We start from the raw sequence: 20834 nt of genomic DNA, 5'->3' as shown, positions 1-20834 counted from the left end.
TACTAGGGCACCTAAAAGAAACCCATGCAGACACTGGGAAAACACCCCAAAATTCTTTGTCAGTGACCCAATGCTGCGATTGAACCCACAACCCCATGATCCTGGAGCTGTGATAGTGATGCTAACCTTAGCGCCACCGTGCCACACACAAAACATTATGTTTGTAGTTGTTTAATGCTTTTACAAGCACCAGTTTTGCTATGAAATGCCTTAAAACATCACAACGAATGCATGAACAGAAATGGTTTATGGTTTTGAATGTGTTTACTGTGATTCTTCCTTCACCAGTAAAATTAGCCAACAACATATTTTTTTTTTTACACAGCATTTTCCCTAAAATGTGCTTCCAGTAATTACGGGCCTAATCCAGGAAGAATTGTGGCTGTAGGCTGAGTGAGTTCCTGCCAGCATTGTGAGTCAGCACAGAGCCCAGAGCAGGATTTCTACTGCCATATCAGCCCCTTATATGCCAATGTTTGTGAAAGGCTGGAGAGAGTACTCGACAGGAGCTGGACGTTCCAGCAGCAGAAGAGCATTAAGTGAATGCTGGACACCCACCACCTGACCTGAGGCGAGCATTTCTCTCCTGCCATTAAGATAAAGTGCTTTATCTGTGTGTGTCACTCTGACTGTAAAGTAGCTGAAGAGACAAGGCCAGTCTTCTCAAAACCGAAGGAAGTGCTGACCCTGGAGTAGTGTTGACAATAGGTTTGTGTGTGTTGTGCATGTGTGTGTGTGTGTGGTGGGGGAGGGTGTGTTTGGGTCACATGCCCACAGTAGTGTATCCAGTTATTATCTGGCTTGTTTGGGTTGGTGAAGTGGTGGTGACTCCTTGGGAGTAATTCACTCTGTAAATCCCTCAGTGACGACCAGAGATAAGGCTCCTCTGTGCTCTAACACACAATGCCCTGCACAGGTCGCAGCTACGCTCAAACTGCACAGTCCCACAATTTGTAGTATGAGGTTCCAGAGCATATAACGTAGTACAGGGCAGATCACTGTGTGAACCCTTTTCCCCAGTGCTGCTTTAAGAAAAAAAAATCATGTCCAATTCAGTAACTTAACACGAGAAGATAAGCATGTTTGACATGTCGTTACACAATGGTCACCCAATGGAGCAGGAAAATCGTTAAAAAAAAATGCTGGAGATTTGATATGCAGTGGAAAACACCCAGTTATTCTTCACTGTAACAAATAAACTACGACAACGGAAGCCATGCCAAATGCAAACGCAGTGATCTCCATGGTCATGGCCTTATTCACACCGACAAATTATTAGAAAAACAACGAGTTAATCAGTGTGAGATGGTAAAGAAATTAGCATTTCTCTTTTAACTCCTGAAACATGTTGCACACATTCAATCATTCTTCAAAAGATCAGGCATTAGCAGCCTCACATACCAACAATATCTCTCCAAGAAAAACTAGATACTACAGATATTCAGATGTACATTTGAACTTAATGATTTATTATAATTTATAGTATTTATGTTCAAATAGTGGGCACCCTTAAATCTCTCACCGTCATGTTCCCAGAGAAGAGCTACAGAAACAGTGCTGTAATCTGTTTGTGAGAGGGATATTCAAGCACACAACACTGCAGTTTCGGTTCCACGTAAGAATAAGACTGTTTATTAATGGCTATTGGTTAGGTTTAAAATATGTTAAGTCTTTAATAATCATTTATAACACATCGACAGAAAGTACAACAGTGACCTGCTGTTTGCCAAATAGTGAACCCACATCCATCAGTTTAACCCCAGCTCTCTGGATACGTCGCTTTGTCTTCTCCTTCAGTTGACGTTAAACTAATTTTTAGACACTGATGATAATGTGATGCACCTTACCACACGAAATGACTTTAATATCTCAGCTTATTATTTACTTTAAACTTTTCAGTAAGTTCTCACACTTTCTCCATTAGAGGAGAGGTCAAATAAAGAGAACCTTCCCTTTTTATCTGTTACAATATTTATCTGATTATTAATGACATTTAAGGTGTTTACAACCTAATTAATACCTAATTAATTTTGAACCGTTTATAAACTTTTTAAAGTGGTACAGCGGTTTCTAATGTTTGAAGCTTTGGGTTGGTGGATATTTTAAAGTGGATGTTTTGTGCTGTATTTTTTCATAAATTGCATAATGCTTTGATTTGCTTTGAGCAAGATGAGCTTAATTATGTTATTTTATTTTCCTTTTTAATAATAGTATTCTTTATATATTTATTTTTTTAACCTGTACCATTAGTTTCAGACATTAGTTTCCAAACATTGAAACCCTCTTATCCACCAGTTCCAGAAAGACATCTGGAGAACATCAGGGGAAAGCCGTCCAGCTGAAATTCCCCTCAGTGACAGTTTATCATCATCATCCGCAGACGTCTGATATCAAGGGACTGTGCTAGTCTTTGCCAGTTGGGCTATCGTGTAGAGTGTGTGTGGGGTATGGTCACTTGTCATCACACAGTAGAAAGAGTCATGGGCTTATCAGCTTCACCCTGACAGAGGAGGACTCGGGGGATCTGTTGGGAGAGGAGCCGAGGTTCACCCACCCACAGCTTTCCAATGCCAACAAACCCAGAGAACAGGATGGAGTAGTGAACTGTGTGTGTCTCAGCACCCCCAGAGAACACAATCTGGGGGTGCTGCACTACAGCCCGTTGCTAGGGTGCTGTGCCTCTCAAGTCCACACCTGGCACTGGGCATGGTGAACTCCAGTGTGTCCCAATTGATTTTAGGCTTAGTATCAACGTGTGAAGGTAACGTCCCTCTTGTGACAGGGTCGACTGCTTAAAGCTGAAGTTAGGTTAGTAAGAGTGAGCGGCTTTGTTTGACTTGCATTAATGTTTGTCCTTTCCTGGTGCAGCTCTGTTCATCCTCACAGCTGTCAGCATATTCTCATTACACACAGAGTACACACCGCCCAGAGAGACACACTCATCACATCCACAGCGCACCACAGCAACAGGTAGGAGCCAACTTTAATTTAGGTCACTCTACTCATCTGTAGGAACATGTCTGTCCATAGGGTACTGTCACATGGTTTTATTATTATTATTGTTATTATTGTACCTATTAGGTCTGGTTTCAGAGTGCAGCACTGATGTAAACAGAGGGCTAAATTTATCTCATACCCAGCTCCTCCCCCCGTGTTGTAGAGTCTTACAATGCCCAGAAGCCCACCGCCTCTTTGCGTCGGCCAGGTGGGCGGGGAGAGGAGGATCCAGCACCATTATACTCTGTTAGCCATTGTAGAATTTTCATCATAGGATTTAATGAAAAGCTGTTAGCACCTTAGACCTCAATGAGTTTCTCTGCTCTGTCCAAGACTGAGTCAAAGTCATACGCAAGCTTCAATAATCATCTGATTTCACTCGTGTTTTAGTGTGTAATGCTACAGATACCCCCCATTTACAGGGTAAATAATCAGACCCCATTGTTCCTGGTGGAACAGATACTTTATCGTGTCTTCCCAATTTTTAGAGGTTTTAGGGACATTTGGAATTCTGGGTCATGGAAACAGCCCTCACTGATCACTCTCATGTTTAGACAAGGTGATCTACTTCATTACATTTTAAGCCAAACCTGAGGCAGTGTCAGTCATTTAAAAATAAATAAATAAATAAATCTGTATTATGTGTCTAAAATAATTTTTAATTGGCTGTAAGGCTCATGTTTCCCAGTCGAATCAGTGCACTGTTTTTTCTACAAAGATACACACATTTATATGATCCAAAATAGCTCTATGAGGACATCTTTTTATCTCCCACATTCATTCTCTCTTTCTTTCTCTCTCTCTCATCCCTTCTTTCTGACTCTTTCATCTTTCTCTCTTGTTTTTGTCCCTTTATACTGCCTCATTATCTGACACCCGCCCCCCCACCTTTCTTTCTCTCGCACTCATTTTGAAGAAGTGCATCATACTTCCTGTGGTTTCCCTGGAGACAGAACCATAAATAAACTCAGGGAGGGAATAAAAACCCTTGAATCATCTGATGGCATGATTCAGCACCATGATTCTAAAGAGAAAGACAGAGGTCGTCTGATCCTCTCTGATGTCATTGTTTCTGCTGGTCAAACCCTTACAGTTTATTGTCATAGGATGCAGTTGTTTCCAAGATATAAATAGAATGTGGAAATGGATATTGTTATATGATTTGTTGGAGTATGTTGTAAAGACGCTGCCATATGTTTTGTATGGGAACTGCACATTTAAAACCAATGCTTATAAACAGTGAGAAATTAGTGCTGCATTTCTGAGACCTCCTGGAGCATTGTGCTTCTGGACCATTTTAGTTCTCCCTCCACGCTCAGTAGCACGTGTCTGCTGTCCTCTGCCAACAACGGCCCAGGGCTCATTGTTCTGCTGTGGAAAAAAATTCCCACACAAATGCCTCAGTTCCTGCATTACTGTTTCTGGAGTGAGTCGCCATCCCTTTTTCTTTTTTTTAACATTTATGTAAATACATGTAAACATGTAAAATATAGGAACATTGCTGTGAGGATATGATGGCATTCAACCATAAGTACAGGTCAGATACTGATGTTGGATGATTTGTTCTGGAACACCACTCAAAAACTTCCCAAAAGTCTTGGGGATGCAACTCTCTAGAGCCAACGTTCCACCATTCCACAGCATAAACACGGACTGTAAACGTTTTATGCCGTTCTAGTCCAAACATTTAAATAAAATGTTTTTAATAATAGTTATAATAATAATAATAATAATAATAACAATATGTTGCACTTAAATGGCACCTTTCACAAACCCAACATCTCTATACAAAGGTCAAATAAATAAATAAATCATAGAGTTCGAGAATACACTCTCAGTAAAAAGCTACTGTACAGGTTCATTATTCTCACTAAATGTCCACAGATAAATGGTGTAAGTTTATCTTTAACACCACTGTTGTAACTTTAAAGTCCAGTTTTGTTCCTTAAAGGTTCATTATATTCTCTTCTGCAGAAGGAGAGGTGAATATTCGTAACCTTTCATTAGAGAATGTGTAAAATCCAAGAACAAACTAAGTCCGAGAGATGAAATGGGGCGTTTGATATCAACACAACATTAAAAATGATGTTCCCTAACTAAAGGTAATATGTAACATTGGGGGTACCACCCCACAGTGACAGTTTCTCTGAGAGTGTATCCATGTGACCGCAGGCCAAACTGAGATGATACATTAAGGAACCCGAATGAGTCAAGTTCCTCCTTCACTGTGGGTTGTTACAGTTTTAAAATGATGGACAGTCTGCCGTTGAAGCCCCTTATCAGCCCTGCGTCAGATTTCCTGAAGTTTCCAGAGCTGTCGTGCTGTTCTGGGGCCAATAGTATGAACATTTATGAAAAAGAAACGTTCTGGTCTTTCCCCTTCTGTTTATCTGTGTTTAGTGTGAGATAACATCACAACATTTCAGACGGTGAACACAGACTGAAATGGAGCCCTTTGTCTGAGGAGCTCTGCGGAGTCAGTGCTCATTCATTAATGGATGCATTTAGGGTTTACTGCTCTGTGAGGATTGCTCTGGCGCCGATGTGGTTGAGATTGTGTTGTTAAGCAAGAGTGGCACATTTTCTATTTCATCAGGACGTCACTGCTGTAGAGCTACAGTCGGACAAGTTCATATCTCTGTCTTAGCTGCAACTGCTACTACCTGTGTTTAGTGGTTATATGTTTAATGTGTTTACAGGTCTCTACAGTCTCTACACTGTCACTGTTTTGTGAGCTACACTCAGACACACTTTTGTTTTGACTGATGTGGACCTCATTAGTTTTCTGTAGGTCAGGGCTGCTCTGCCAAACTCATCCATTGTTTCTTTTGAAAGCAAGGGACTTTATTGAATCTTTATTGACATTCTCCCACTCTTTTCCTTGGCAATACCTTCTTATTTTCTAGGAAGTCATTATCATAGATGTTGGAGTATTGCCATGATGATTTGATTGCATCCAGCCATACTACAAAATTTTGCTGTCTAATGTCTAGAGAAGTGACCATTACGTACTGCATCTACAAGATCATCCATAACTCTAGAGAACAGTGTTACTGTGCTCCTCGGCCCAACACTGAGGAGATTTATACCCACCTAGCCCATGTTTGGCATTGATATCGTTTGTATGTCATTTGTATTAAGATTAACGCGTGAATTTATAATCTGGAGGACTTGCTGCAAGGACTTCAGCCTTGGCATTCAGCCATGTAAATAACAGTGAGGACAGGTACTGATGCTGGAGGATTAGTCTGGTGTCATGAGGGATTTCCGCTACAATCAACAGGTAACTGTTGTCTGTATCTCTGGCCTGTCTGAAGCTGGTGTAGAAGCTCCACGAGTTGGCTGCTGCTCTGATATAAATAAACTGTGGATATGTGAGGACTGTGGTGAGGATTCCAGAGAAGATTCCTCCCAGCTCAGGGTTGAGAGAACAGGGCAGAGGCCAGCTATTTGTGTCCCCTGCATCATATGTTTTGCAGGAGAGAAAGAGTCATACACACGTCTCCACCTGAAGCACAAGGTTGAGCTCAGCTGTGTTAGTGTTAGTGTGGGGGGTGGGGTTGAAGGGTGGGGGTCCTGCTGTGCATCTCTCAACATGTCATATCATGAAGTGATGAGAGATTTTCAAAGAGCGATGAATCCAGGCACAGATAGAGGATAGTCTTTGGAACGTGGGATGGAGAGATGGTAGATAAACGAGGGAAGATGACAGGAACTGGAAAAGAGCAAAGGAATGCAGGAGACCCCTACTGAGGGTCATGCTATCTCACATCTGCACCAGCCAATCAAGAATCAGACACTAGTTTTCACCCAAATCCAATTGTATTTGTTCATTTAATCATCACACAGTCCAGCTATAATCAGACTCTACATCAAAAAGCTTATTTTAGCATGATTTATAAAATACTTAAATCTAGTTAAAGCACTTGTTTATAATCATTACAAGGCAGGAGTAAACTCTGGAGGGGGCACCAGTCCTTCACAGAGCAACACACACCTCCAGGAGGAAACCCACACAGACACAGGGAGAACACACCGCACTCCTCACAGACAGTCACCCGGAGGAAACCCACGCAGACACAGGGAGAACACACCACACTCCTCACAGATAGTCACCCGGAGGAAAACCACGCAGACACAGAGAGAACACACCACACTCATCACAGACATTCACCCGAAGGAAACCCACGCAGACACAGGGAGAACACACCACACTCCTCACAGACAGTCACCCTGAGGAAACCCACGCAGACACAGGGAGAACACGCCAAACTCGCACTGGAGCTGTGTGACTGTGACTCTACCTGCTGCACCATCGTGCCGCCCTGGTAACTAATTAATAAAGGTTTTTACATGTTTTCTTCTTTGAAGTGCAGGCTGTAAATAAATCATCTGGTGACCAATTTCCTGTAATGGGTCTGAAATTCTGAACCATTCAAAAAAGTGTTTTAACACTGCACTCACATAGAAGCTGGTTCAGTTTGATCCAGACTAGTACCAGCTCCTTTGTTCAGACCAAATGTTGGCCCTTTGATTTAAGGCACCTTTTACAGATGCTATTCTAATTCGGCCCAAAGTGGAGAGTCAGAAGTCTGCACCAAACAAGAAATGTGTGACTGCACCCTCAGCCTCAGAGGCTAAATCCAGTCCCCCACTCCTGCACCATGTGAAGGGTAACATCAGTGAGAGTCCCACTTTCGTGTCAAGGTCCACTCAAACAATGCGTCTTATTTGTCTTGAGCAAGACTTGACATTCCAGTTTTAACTCAAAGGTCAGCCGAGAGGCTCCTGGCTCAGTGGAGATCAATAGTCTGGCTGGTTACTCTGGGTATTATTGAATTTCTCAGTGTTTACCATGTGCTCTGTATGCACGACGAAGTCTCCGGATTCCTTTGGATGGAGTTTTTGAATGACCAAGAGTTGTAGCTGATAGAGCACATCTGCTGTAGTGCTCTGCTGAGGCCTGTAAATGAGAGGTGTGCATATTGGGTGTAACCTGGGGCCATTTTTATTGCTCGTTTAAGGCGTGTTATAGTGTACTCACTAGGGACAGGACAGAAAATAAACAGAAATAGACAGAAATAAAAATGTAAGAGAAAAAAAACAAACAAACTCTGACCAAATGAAGATGTGGCTTAATTTTATCAAATGTTTTTGCAGCCGTCTGTGAACTAAGGCTTTTACTGTATGTGTGAAGATAGTGGGAGAGCGTGAGTGTTTGAATACTAGCATGTGGTTTAGATTGCTCTCAGTTCCTACACAAACATGTGTCTGCACATCTGGTTCCCTTGCTGGTTGTTTGAATTTTGGATGGCTTCTTCTCTTCCTCTGTCTGCGCTGAGAAAACCGGTGAGACACTGAGGAGAAGATGGGCTTGGGCTAAAAAGTGTTGTGCAGATAGAAAGATGGCAGTAAACACTTCTCTGTACGTTTTAGAAATAATCTAGATAGATCAGCCAAAATATTAAAGCCACTTCCATGTTTCTACAGTCTCTGTCCATTTTCTCAGCTCCACTGACCACAGAGGAGTACTTTGTAGTTTTACAATTACAAACTGTAGTTCATCTGTTGCTGTGCATACTTTATTTCCCTTTCAGCCTGTTCTACAATGTCAGGACCTCCACAGGACCACCATGGTGCAGGTACTATGAAGATGGATCATTCTCAGAGCTTCAGTGATGTGGTGGTGGTGTGAATAGTGCCTAGACCATGTATGTTCAGTCCTGTGGATAGCATCCAGTGACCACTGATGAAAGACTAGAGGACAACAGATGAGCCACATTCTCTGACTATGCCTCTACAGAGTGGCCCCACCAAGGTGGTAGGAATGTCTCAAATTGTGGACAGAGTAGGCGTAGTATTAAAAAACTCCAGCAGCTCTTCTGTGTCTGATCCACATGGCAGTGTCTGCAGCAAACTGACGAATAGCCTCACCCAAATCATACCTGCACTGTTATGGTGCTGATTATTGTCCAAATAAGAGATGGTCTCAATATTTTGGCTGATTAATGTCTTTTGTAAGATGTGTTTTTACAGAACAACACAAACGGTTTGATTTGAACATTGTGCATGAAGTTTTAATGAAATAGTTTCAAGTAATTCAGCAAGAGGAAGACATCTTGTCACTTACAGCCTTCATTTCCAGTAAAACAACCTATCACACAACACAGTTACAATATAAGACTAATGCCAGTTGTGTTTACAGCAGAGTAACCCTCTAAAATCCTACCTCCCAACCCCCACCCCATCACCCATAACTGATAGTGAATTATTAACAATAACTAATAATAATCAGTAAATTACTAAGCACTAGAGGGTAAACTGCATTTTAAAGAGACATATGACAAACATTACTTTTTTTCTTTCTTTGTGTGTGTTTTGTGTGTTTGTGTTTGCGTTTGCCGCCTAAGTCCGCAAACGTGGGATAACAAATGTTCCAATTTTGAGCTGCTGCTTACGTCAAGTACTGAGACTTTGGAATTGTCCTGGCCCCTCATCCCAGTCTCTCCAGTCACACCCCAATCACATCACTGCACCCCCACTTATGTGAGAGTGCAAAGGGGGTGTTAAATTGTATTAAACAGGCACAAGTAATGTGGATAAATAAGAAAACCAAGCTAAAACAAGAGCCTTTTTGATGCTTCGCTTGATGTTGCTCCTTGTGTCATTTAAAGGAACACATGCTGAAACTGCGTGTTTAGACGGGGGTAAAGCCTTACTTTGATGTTTGATCCTTTTGATATTTTGACCACACGTCCCCAGAACTGTGTTGGGGTGGAATATGTCACCTTTTAAAATGCAGTCATTGTTATTATTAACATAAGTTTTTAATTGAATTAATAAATTAAAGAGCTGTAACCAAATGTGAAAATATCGAATCACATATGCATCTCTCGATCCATAATATTTATTATTAGACCTGGGTCTAGACTTCTGTGGAAAGAAGAGTGGGATCTAGGTGTATCCCACCAGGCGAGGGGTGCTGGGGAAGGTTTTCCTCATGCCCATACACTTCTCCTGATCCAGGAACAGGGAGTTGGCCTTGACTGAAATATCATGCTCCAGAGCCACTTTTGTCTTCACCAGGTTCTGCAAGGTGTTCTCAGCCTCCATTAGCCTCTCTCTCAGCTTGTGTATAGTGTCCTCGATCTCCCTCACTTCGCTCACCAACCTGAGAGACGGAGAGCGAGAAAGGGAGCACAAGATTAAGCCCAAAAAGAAAATGTTGTGTCTGTTCCTCAGTACAATCTAGAGGCTGATGTTTTGCCAAGCAGCCGTAGCCAACTGGGTCCTGTTTCCTTCAATAGATCTGCACATAAGATACTACCTGTGATGTGGATTGTCTCTGCACAGTTCTATGTTGGGTCTGCGGGTTCTCTCCTCCAGACGAGTCTGTGCAACTTTTAGAGGGTTCTCTTTATCCCAAATGGCTTTTTTCAGGGCTTCAATGAGCATCTCAGTCTGAAAGATCTCCTGAAGTGTCTGAGAGAGACAGAAGACATGTAACTGGAGATGGGTGGGCGTGGGAGTGATACTTTTGAACCAACAAGAGGCTAGGATATGACTGAAGGCTAGTTTTTACACTGAGTTAAGTTTGATCTTAAATATCAAATTCACATCTACACCCACAAAGTGTGGCCTATATTTAATACACATTGTATATATGTACAACCTCAGCTTGAGACCAGGCTGCTTAAAATGAATGTAATTGTGAACAGATTAAGTCACTTGGGAGGTGCCACAGATAAAACACATCTGTAAAACTTCAGTTCAGTACTAAAAATTTAATAAAGTTTAATTCTAAAACACAATAGGTAGCAATTTGTGTTTCATAAATCCCATCAGCATTAAAAACCCAAAAACGGTGCTTATGCCAGAGGTGGAGACTTGAGTCAGTGAAACAGACTTGAGTTGCACTTGAGTATTGAATGATTTATAATCTCAGTTGGGCTTGTGACTAAAGACTAATCATCTTTCCATTCCAGTGTTGTTCCCAGTGGTTTAACCATATATTACCAAATTACCATATATATATATAGGGTAGAAAACTGTGTGCAAAATAGAAAAGTGCTTAGATTTACTGCTTAACTTTAACTGGTATGTTTTCATTTTCACTAAAGGACTTTGTTTCAGTCACATTTCCCATTTGATGTGTTCTCCTTTGTCCAGTCGCGGTGGTTCATAGTTCAGGTGACGGTGCTTTATTGTTTTTCTTGTGCCTCTGATAAGATCAGTCAATGGTATAACCCAGCTGAACAGCCAGAGAGCCTCACTATGTGCTTCAGTGAAACATCCGGACAATAGTGTCCAGTGTGTGCTATCACAGCCATGAGTGGTGCAATGAGTGTTAGCCTTCCCATGTTTTTTTTTTTTGCCTCCAGGGTTTAGTAGGAAGCTAGGTTTGGGCTGTTTGAATGCCTTTCCCTGTTATGTGATTAAAGCTAAGGCGTCTGAACTTAACACACACACTGAATCAATCATGAAAGCAAGTGGGGGTTGAGGCTGTAGGTTTCTGTAGAGAAAGCTGGATGAATATGCATTAATCTTAAGGTATCTAGTGTGGGAAAAAAAAAACCTTCATTTCTTGACTTGCTGCTATTGTTAACGGCACCAAAACCTGATCCCCTTGATTGGAGATCTGACAACTTGTTCAAGACCAGCTGGTTGTTGTTAATACATTTCAAATGCTCAGCTTTGATGAAAGTTGTGCCTCACAGACTGAATAACAGTGGGCCAAGAATTTCACAATTTACACTGGATTCAACCACAAAACATGCAGAGAAATGATCCGTTACCAACACATGGCCGACATATGACTGATGTCCAAACGGACCGCACCTTAAAATAAAAGCATTTTTGCAGGCTAAGTACACTGTGGTTTTAGGAGTCTTTTATTATCATTTTAATGTTTAGATCTTGTAAAACAGGAGACATGACACGAACAGTGTGCGCCTCACCTTGGCCAAGTGTGTCTGCAGGCTGTTCTTGGCTTCAGCCATCTCAGAAATGCGATTGGTGAAGGCTACGTTGACGGTGTTGAACTGGTTCCACATCTCGTTGGACGTGGTGTTGAGCAGAACCTCGATCTCATCTCGGAGCTTGTGTGAAGCAGCTCGTTCACTCTGAGCGTGCAGGACGTTGTCGTCCGTGTATTTAGACCAGGAATCGGGCAAGCTCAGCCTTAAATGAGAGAAGCATGTTACTCTCAGGGAGAAATATCCCATTTTACTGCACATAAGATAGAATTAACGTCCGAATCTGTCTGCGAAGATGGACACCCATTCCAGGCTTCCTGCTGCTGTTTGTTGTAACCCTGTTGTCTGAACTTCAATTGCAGTAATTAGTTTAATGAGACTATTTCACACAGCCAATCCACGTACCAGCATATGTTTTTGACAGACCCATGCAGACACAGGGAGAACACTGCTTACCGTGACCTGAATCAGTAACTGAACCCTTGACACTAGGAACACGGAGCAGGGATGGTTCAATATGTTTTGTCTCATGAACGCAGTGACTGTCTGAAACTCACGAGGGGTCAAGACGCTCGATGCCTCTGTAGTAGCTGATGCCATCCGAGTTGTTCCTCAGCTGGTGACACCGGTCATCAATACGCTGAGCTGTGACCTTATCGCTCATATCTCTCTCTAGTTCATGCTGGGCTGCTCGATTTGACCTGAGAGAAAACATAGGTCCATGTGCATAAACATACACACACACACACACACACACACACACACACACAACCCCCCACCTACACAGCAGTCACTTTATACTGTGTCTTCAGCTGAAGATTAAAGGCTGACTGTGAAGTGTTTAGTTAGAAACTCACGCTAGCTGAGCGATGGCTTTGTCCAGGCTCCTCCTCATTCTCTCCTGACACGACTTTATCACCTCCACTTCCTGAGGCAGAAATCAATTTAATAAATAGTAAAACCTTTATTTTTCAGTGCTCTTAAAGCAACATTTGGTACTTTTTTGCCGTAATATTACAGCTTCAAAACCATTGTGATGTTTTATTGACCTGTAATGAGAATAGAGCCTCTCTGCAGAAACTGCACTATGTAATTGTGGAAGCAACCCCCCTCCCCCTGCCCTTTATTTCTATACATTCCTGTAAAAATCAATTGAACACTGCTGTAGGGGGAGCCCAGGAGCGAAAATACCAAATCTTACCTTAAATGTAGTGTTACCTAGTCATTAAAGCTGAATAAAACAACAGTGTTAATGAGTCTGTGTTAAATTTGTGTTGACGACATATCTCACCTTTACAGTGTTCCTGTGAATTAATCAGCTATGACATGTTTCCTGTCTAAACACTTCTTTGGTTTGCTTTCAATCCAAGAGGCTAATAATCCAGTGTTATCATCTAATGATATGCTGTTGTCTATTAAAACTGACAAAGGTATGATGAATAGATGAAAGCAGATGAAAGTAACAATCATTCTGAGGTCTTTTGTCTATTCTTATAGAGAGTGATGTGTCATATAGTGGCAGAAACCACATTAACAGGTTTAGCAACTAGCATAAGCATCACCTCGACACCAATTCAGCATTCAGTCAGCAGTGTTAGCATGTGGCTAATTACATTTCATTACTTTTTGGCTGCATTATCTTCAGTGGTAAGCTAGACATTTCAGCAAGACATAAGTACAGTTAATACTGCAAAGAGCAGCTCACAACTTCATATTGTTTTCCACACTAAATTTCCTTATGATTTGTAGTTTCATGTGTAGTTTGATTAGCTCTGGTCCACTGGTGGCTGTATCACTTCTTTTACATTTTATGTCCATTAACTGGCTAGCATTAATCACAAGGTTCAACCTTTTATACTGAAACCCTTGAATAACTTAGGAATAACGCTATCAGTTTGTATTGTTGTATATGTTACCAAAGTATATATGTTTAATATACTGCTTCATCTTGACTGCACCTTGATCAGATCTTTCTCCACATCATCATGCACAAGGTCAATGGACATTCTCTTCTCTCGGTGGAATAAGCATTCCTGAGATGTCTGCAAATATAAAAATATACATTGATTAAAAATAATCTCATGCTTAATTTATGGTAGAAATGACATTACAAACCTGATCATCTGATGATAATGGAATTAGCAAACACTCTTACCAATCAGTTTCTTGCATTTTATTAACTTTCCTAATTGGCTTTGACTACAAAGAAGACCGCTGATGTTGCTGTTGTTTTACAACCATGCTGCAATAGGACTAGGCATTAATAGCAGGCTGTGTTGGCCTTGTATGCTTCAAAGACACTGACTGATTGGGTAACATCTTACTCTCTACAGGTATCTGTTACTCAGAGCTTTATAAGAAAGAGGTGAAAACTAATCCCTCTCCGCTGACTCAGTTCGCTACAGGAGCTTTAGCCAGATCACTGACACAGTGACACTGAAGAATGACCATTACTGCTCTTCTGGTGACATTGATTTGCACAGTTACCTAGCAACATAGTCCTAGTGACCCTGCTTGTGACATGCTTGTGTATATTCAATTTATCTCACCATGACTCTATTTGTGGAAATGTGAGTTTTCACAGTAGGTCATCTTCACCTTGTTAACTCCTCATTGCTCACTTGCAGCTCAACATTTCTCACACAGATCTGATGGTGTCCCCATTCCTTTGATTTGCAAATATGTTAAGGAATCTGAAAAAGTTCCATGGGTGATGTATCATCACAGAAGTACACTGACCTGCAGTGGTCCCTCAGTCTCTGCCAGGGCTCTCTCCAGTCGCCTCTTCACCTCGGTCAGTGCTGCTATCTCCGTCACCATATTGTCAATCTCATGTTGAAGCTCAGATCTCCAGAAGCTGATGTCATTGAGCCTCTCTCCGAGGTTCCTGCTGGTGTACTCCTGTGTCCTGCGGGTCAGCTGCTCCCTGTCCTGGATCAGCCTGAGCGTGTCCATCCGCAGCCTCTCTGCACTGTTCCTGGATGACTCTGACTCTCTGTAGTTACTGAAGTTGGACTTAAACCAGTCGTCCGGTGTATAACGGGTGAACATCCCTGTTCTATTGGATGGATAAAACATGGTCTTGGCCCTGACCAGCTCCATGTTGTCCTTCTGGAAGTTGGACATGATGGAAGGTATAGCACTTCCATTCCTGAAGTAAGTGTTAGTCCTCCAGGGCATGTTGGTGTTCTGGTTACCCGTCAGCATTGGCTGGAAATTCTTGTAGCTTGAAGCCATAGTGGAAATAGCTGGAAGGAAGCTGCTGGTCTTGGGCCGTGTGTATGTGGCCGTCTGTGTGGATCCAATCAGCTCCATATCTCCATCCAAAAACACTCCAGCAGATGTTTGAAATGAGAGAATAGTTATAAATGTGTTTATGACTACACAGATTCTTCAAAGGCAGGACTGCAGTTCTATAGTGTAATTCAACGTTATGAAAAAAAATATAAAGTTAATTGTACTTGAGCCACAATCTATTTAATTATGTTTTAACTGTAAATCTCCACAATTTATTATTGACTCAAAAGGTGAAACAGACTTTCATTATATTTCTGCATAGTTTTTGTATTATTTATTTACTTTTTAAATAATCACTCCAGTCCACTAGTAGCACGCTTTCACTAAATCAACAAAAACACTGCGTACCTGAAGAATTACAAAAACAGTGCTGTAAACTGTTCTGAGAAAATTACGCAAGCCTCAATCCTGTAGCTTCAAGGCTTTTAGAACTTAATGTTCAGTTTACGGTTATGGTTGGGGTTGTGGTAATGGAAGTGTTAATTGAATTTTCACACTGGACGTCAGACACGAATGTATGCATCCACAAATGGAAAAGTATGGTTTGTGTGAATCCTGAGAGTGGTCTTTCCATAAAATACAGTACAGTGGAAGCGAGAAAATAAGATTTAAAAAGCTGTTTATATGAATATTTTATTAATCTGAGTTTATTTGCTCAAATCAAACTATTATTCTTTATATGAATATTGGTTTAACCCTTTCCAAATCTCTCCACATTGCAATCCTGTATTTTACGGGTTAATAAGTACTTCATCATGTTGCATCAATGTACTGTTGATTTAATGAACCCATATGATCAAGGGGAACCTCTGGCAACAAATTGTTTTTCACACTCATTCATAACTATTTTATACAATTTTTTTTTTTTTTTTTTTTTTTTTTTTTTTTTTAGGGGAATTTTTTTTTTTTTACTTTTATTTTACTTTATTTATTTATTTATTTATTTGATGTAGTTATATATAATTTTGCACAAGCACCATGCCTCATTGAGGAGAAAAATTAGTTTAAATTAAAATTATCTTAGGTGCCTACAACTTGTGCACATTACTCTGTGTACGAACTCACACTGGGACCAGACTGAATTGCAATGCAATGCTAAGAACCCTATAACTGAAGTATAATAGAGTTAAGGACATCCAGCCTTTAGGTCAACTGAAATGTTTTTTACATCACTTACAGGTGCACACAACTGGAATGATCACAAAGCAGTTTTCAAGAATTCCACGTCTGAGCCGAGGTGACAGTAATGAGAGAGAAAACTTGCTTTGTAGGAAACTCAAGAAATGGACAGAACAGAGGCAGATCCTTCATTTTTATACAAAGAAATGCTTAACCAAATACCAAAGTTTACAAAAAGGCCTTCGACTTTAAAAGATTATGAAACTTAAGCAGATTGAATTGATGTGTATTCTCATTCTTTGTTCATACCTTGTCTGCCTTTTCTTGAAGCCAAAGCATAAAACATGGGAAAAGGCCCACAGTGTGACACACTAAACATTATTCCAGTAAACAATGTGTTAGTTTACCAAAGAGAAAGAGTGAGTACCAAAGTGGAGTCAGATTTTAGAGCCTTACCCGTCTGGATGTTGTTTAAATTGTAGCCTCGGGTGTGTGTTTGTATGTGGCTGTGGAGAGGAGCTCGTGCTGAGCCAGAGCCAGCGCACCTTCACAGTGACTGAATAAGTGTGGATGGTCGGCTGACGCTGAGCATTACTGCATTATTGATGGACAGACTCTGTGGTCAGTCAGACTGGCCTCAGGCATGTTTTTTGTTGTGAGTCAAAGCAACATTAGCCAAGGAGTTGCCAGAGGGGCAGTTGCTATGGGAGAGAACCAGTTAGAGCCATGAATAGCAAAGCTCTGCAGAAATGCAAGAAGCATTTTACTGTTCTCCACTGTTCACAAACTATCTGCTGTGTGTTGTTTTTACACTTCAGATGGGATTTGTGTTTTGTTTAGATTGTTTTCAGTTACAGAGCATGCCTTGGTGTCATTGTTGTTTCTAGTTGTGTTTAGTAAAGAGATCATAGATGGCATACCCTATATGTTATCCATTAAAGCATTTGGAGAGCACAAGATTTCCAAAAATTAGTACATATATGACTAAAAGGAGCACTCCATATATTAAATAACATATGTACATTATGGTTTAATTATCATTTGTGTTTATTTTCTATACACTAATGAGCTCCTGACCACTGGTGTCACTGTTTTTCTAAATCCATGAAAACTCTGTTGTCTGAGAGAGTGTGTTACACAAACTTAAACCTTACCCTGAACTGGTGTAAATTCTTAAAGGTTAGAACTGAAGTGTTTTGCGTTTGTTGAGCATTATGATTAAGGTTATGTTTTAAGGTCAAGTGCTAATTATGGCATTGCACAAGCCCACAACTCCGGTATTGCTAACCTTTCAAAGCTTAAAATTATGAGGGTTTTCCCTCATTATTAGCATGATTTCAGCTCTTTTAAGGTGCACCAGATATTCTGTTGTGTAAGCTCAGATTGTATCATTTCCACAGAAAAGCGCGACATGTGGGACACACCTAAGCAGCTGCGCATGGGGTTAATGTCACTATGCACAATGCTAAGTGTTGGCTAGAGGGATGTCGAGGAGTCGATTTATCTGACACATCACTTATGGGATGCGCTGGATTGGAATTTGTGATCTAATCATCTATTATCAGGACCTGACCTTGTTAATGAACCAGTTAAATTAATAACAGTTCAGAATTTGGTTTATTTCCAAAAAACACACCTCATTTGATTTCAGTCGGACCCCCTGGTGTGTGTCTCTATGAATCTCCAATGTTCCGCAGTCTTTCAGAATCAATTAATTAGCTGTTACACAATCCAGTCATGCCAAATGAATCACCCATGAAAACAAAAGAGAGCTGGCAACTGAACACGCAAGTGCTCTCACGCCTCACACACACACTGACCATGTTCACACCTCTCTGGGCATTGACAGACTGCACCGGACATCTTATGTTAGCTGTATAATTAATAGTTCTAGTATTGTCCACCAAGTCTTGATTTTGTAGTCTAAAATTTCAGCTTAATACACACACACACACACACACACACACACACTGCTCTTTATCAGTTACTGGTGATTACTGCACAGTCAAAGTGTTAACCTCAAACAGTAGAAGTCCATTAGCTCCATTACTTACTGGATGTGGTATAGCAGTCACTAAATAAAATGTCTTATAGGGACACACATGAAGAGTGTACTCTTTTTGAAACGTTTGGAAGATGCTCTTATCCAGAGTAGAGGGAGGGGGAAACAATCAGTCAGTGTTTTTTTTTTTTTTATTAAACTTGTGAACATCATCTTTAAGTGTGTTACATACAGTACATGGACAAACAGACACAGGACACAGACCTACACTGACATAAAGAGGCAGACATAGACAAGCTCTAAATGTATGTAACATATTGAATGTTTGCAAATTGCATCCTCAAAGAAAATGTCATGTTATTTTTTAGATGAATTACATAGTAGCATTTCTTTTAATTAATTAATTAAAATGGAAAAAGATGGTCTTCCTAACTGTAACTGAACATAAGCACACTGACATTGTTCTGACACTGACATCTCACACTGTGAACGTAATACATAGTAAAACATATAAATCATAATAAACAAAGCATTTACAGATGTTTGAATAAATTAGATTGAGAAGGAGTAGTTAGGCTATCAGTCAGGATCTGGATTTCCAGTTTTAATGATGCATTTTATTTCAGCGTAATGTAGATATTGATATTCTGTCACACTGGTGAAAAGGAGGACTATAATCCTGAGCTACACAGCACTACATTTTAAATATAAACATCCACATATATTCTTTTATTTTCATTGAATAGATTAGAATAAAATTGTCATTTAACTAATTTTATAGCAGTGAACACACACAAACTAGTGCACTAGTGGTGGTGATTACATACACACACACACAGCAGTTGGAAGCCATTCCAGTGGCAGAGGAGCAGTTGGGGAGTTGGTGCCTTGCTCAGTGTCATTTCAGCTGTGGATGTTGTGGGAGGATATAGTGCTGCTTTCACATTCCCCACTCCCCCAACTTTCCAGCTGTTCTAGGTTAATGGAACTGGTGACCTCCCAATCCCAGACCTCTTCTCTAATCATTAAGTCAGGGCTGCCCCAGGACAGATAACATGGGTCAGAACGACCCTTTATAATGAATAAGTGAAGAAACCTAAGAGGGTTTTGACACTAAAGCCATAACTGAAAACCAATCTCGAAGCATGTGCAGATCTCTGTATGATTCCAGTGTCCAATTTCAAGTTGCGTGTTGAACATATGGAGCTAAAATAACATTCCCAGTCTGTTTTAACAAGTCCTCAGGCTGCAGGGCCCTGCCTCAATCCAGATGCAGAGGAAAAGGAGGTATTTTTTATTTTTTTGTGAGCATGATAACACACATTTCTCATGTGTGTCATAGTGGGGTGGAGTGTTCAGTTTTGGGAGGGGGTGGGGGGGGGGGTTGTTGTGTAAGGGGTTTCACAGCTGCTTGTATTTATCCCATTCAGATAGGTTTATTTGAAAACCAGTCCCTTAGATGGCTCACTATATGGTGCATATGGGACACACACCCTTCAGGAATGTGCAGAGGAAAAGGCAGTATATCAATGAATATCCTGTTTTTATATATATATATATATATATATATATATATATATATATATATATATATATATATATATATATATATATATAATGTGTGTCCAAATCTGGAGGACATGTGGCTAAGTGTGTGTGCTCTTATTCAGAGGTAACAATGAATTTATACAGATAATTTCTTAAAGGAACACAGCATCCCCCTTTTCCCCAAGGAGCACAGTTCTAGTCTGTTTTGTAGCACAGGAATTAAGTACATGTTCTTCCCTTGTCTAAACAGCCTGGTACTGAACGGCCCATTTCAGCCTTCTCCTTTAAATGGCAATGTGCCCCACACCATCCACACACAAGTGCAAAGTAACCGAGGTGCACAGAAGCTCTAGTGATGCATGGTATTATCCTCATGAGCCTGCACTAGACGTGTGAAGTGGAACTTAATCAGAGCAGCTTGTTTTATCCCAGGCTTTCAGATATAGGCAGCTCATGAAAAAGCGACTGGTTGGTCTTATTTCACAGTTTGTGGTTTGGTGGCTTCTGTGCACATGCGCTGCAAGAGTGAGTTTTTCTTAATGTCCCCCTGTAAATGTCTTAAATCACACAGTAAAAAAATGAAGCAGTAAGCCATGACAATATATTTTTGTCATTTATCTGAACTTATCATATTAGGTTTTGTGATTTCAACTGGATTTTGAGTTTTCAGACTTTCAACTCAAATTTTTTAAATTAATCCAATGAAGAGGAAATTTTTAAGGAGTGAAATGAACTTGAAACTGAGTGATGGCTATGGGCGGTGCTTTCGTACGCTCAGGAAGAGCTCCCAGCATGCACCGCGGGCCCACATTTTTCACTTTTTTGAGTTTTTATTTTCATTTTTGTGTTCTGTGATGGTGGGAGTTATATATATGATGCTTTTAGGTTGTTTATTG

The 20834-nt window shown here is 40.6% G+C and overlaps 2 protein-coding genes across 3 annotated transcripts in view; one reads left to right on the top strand and one right to left on the bottom strand.

Annotated features, from left to right (window-relative positions):
• The window catches only part of si:ch211-152f22.4 (zinc finger BED domain-containing protein 4), a 186432-nt gene that overhangs the window by 124483 nt on the left and 41115 nt on the right, over positions 1-20834 (top strand). The window lies entirely within an intron of this gene.
• Positions 9312-16965, bottom strand: tekt3 (tektin 3). Its single transcript, XM_066666612.1, has 8 exons — positions 16845-16965; positions 14712-15304; positions 13931-14014; positions 12830-12900; positions 12530-12673; positions 11955-12177; positions 10325-10479; positions 9312-10168 (listed from the first exon to the last, which is right to left on the bottom strand). Exons 2-8 carry the CDS (start codon positions 15285-15287, stop codon positions 9952-9954), a joined length of 1470 nt encoding a protein of 489 aa, XP_066522709.1. The 5' UTR covers positions 15288-15304; positions 16845-16965; the 3' UTR covers positions 9312-9951.

This window comes from Hoplias malabaricus, chromosome 3 (assembly GCF_029633855.1).
Source record: "Hoplias malabaricus isolate fHopMal1 chromosome 3, fHopMal1.hap1, whole genome shotgun sequence".
NCBI classification, from domain to species: Eukaryota; Metazoa; Chordata; class Actinopteri; order Characiformes; family Erythrinidae; genus Hoplias; species Hoplias malabaricus.
This window is presented reverse-complemented; position numbering and strand designations above follow the sequence as displayed.

Bases quoted from the DNA above. Each gene is read 5' to 3' on its own strand.
- tekt3 (XM_066666612.1), bottom strand. From the start codon at position 15,287: ATGGAGCTGATTGGATCCACACAGACGGCCACATACACACGGCCCAAG. The intron at 14,015-14,711 runs GTCAGTGTACTT...TTATATTTGCAG, and splicing joins AGACTGAGGGACCACTGCAG to ACATCTCAGGAATGCTTATT. The intron at 10,169-10,324 runs GTAGTATCTTAT...TCCGTCTCTCAG, and splicing joins AGAGACAATCCACATCACAG to GTTGGTGAGCGAAGTGAGGG.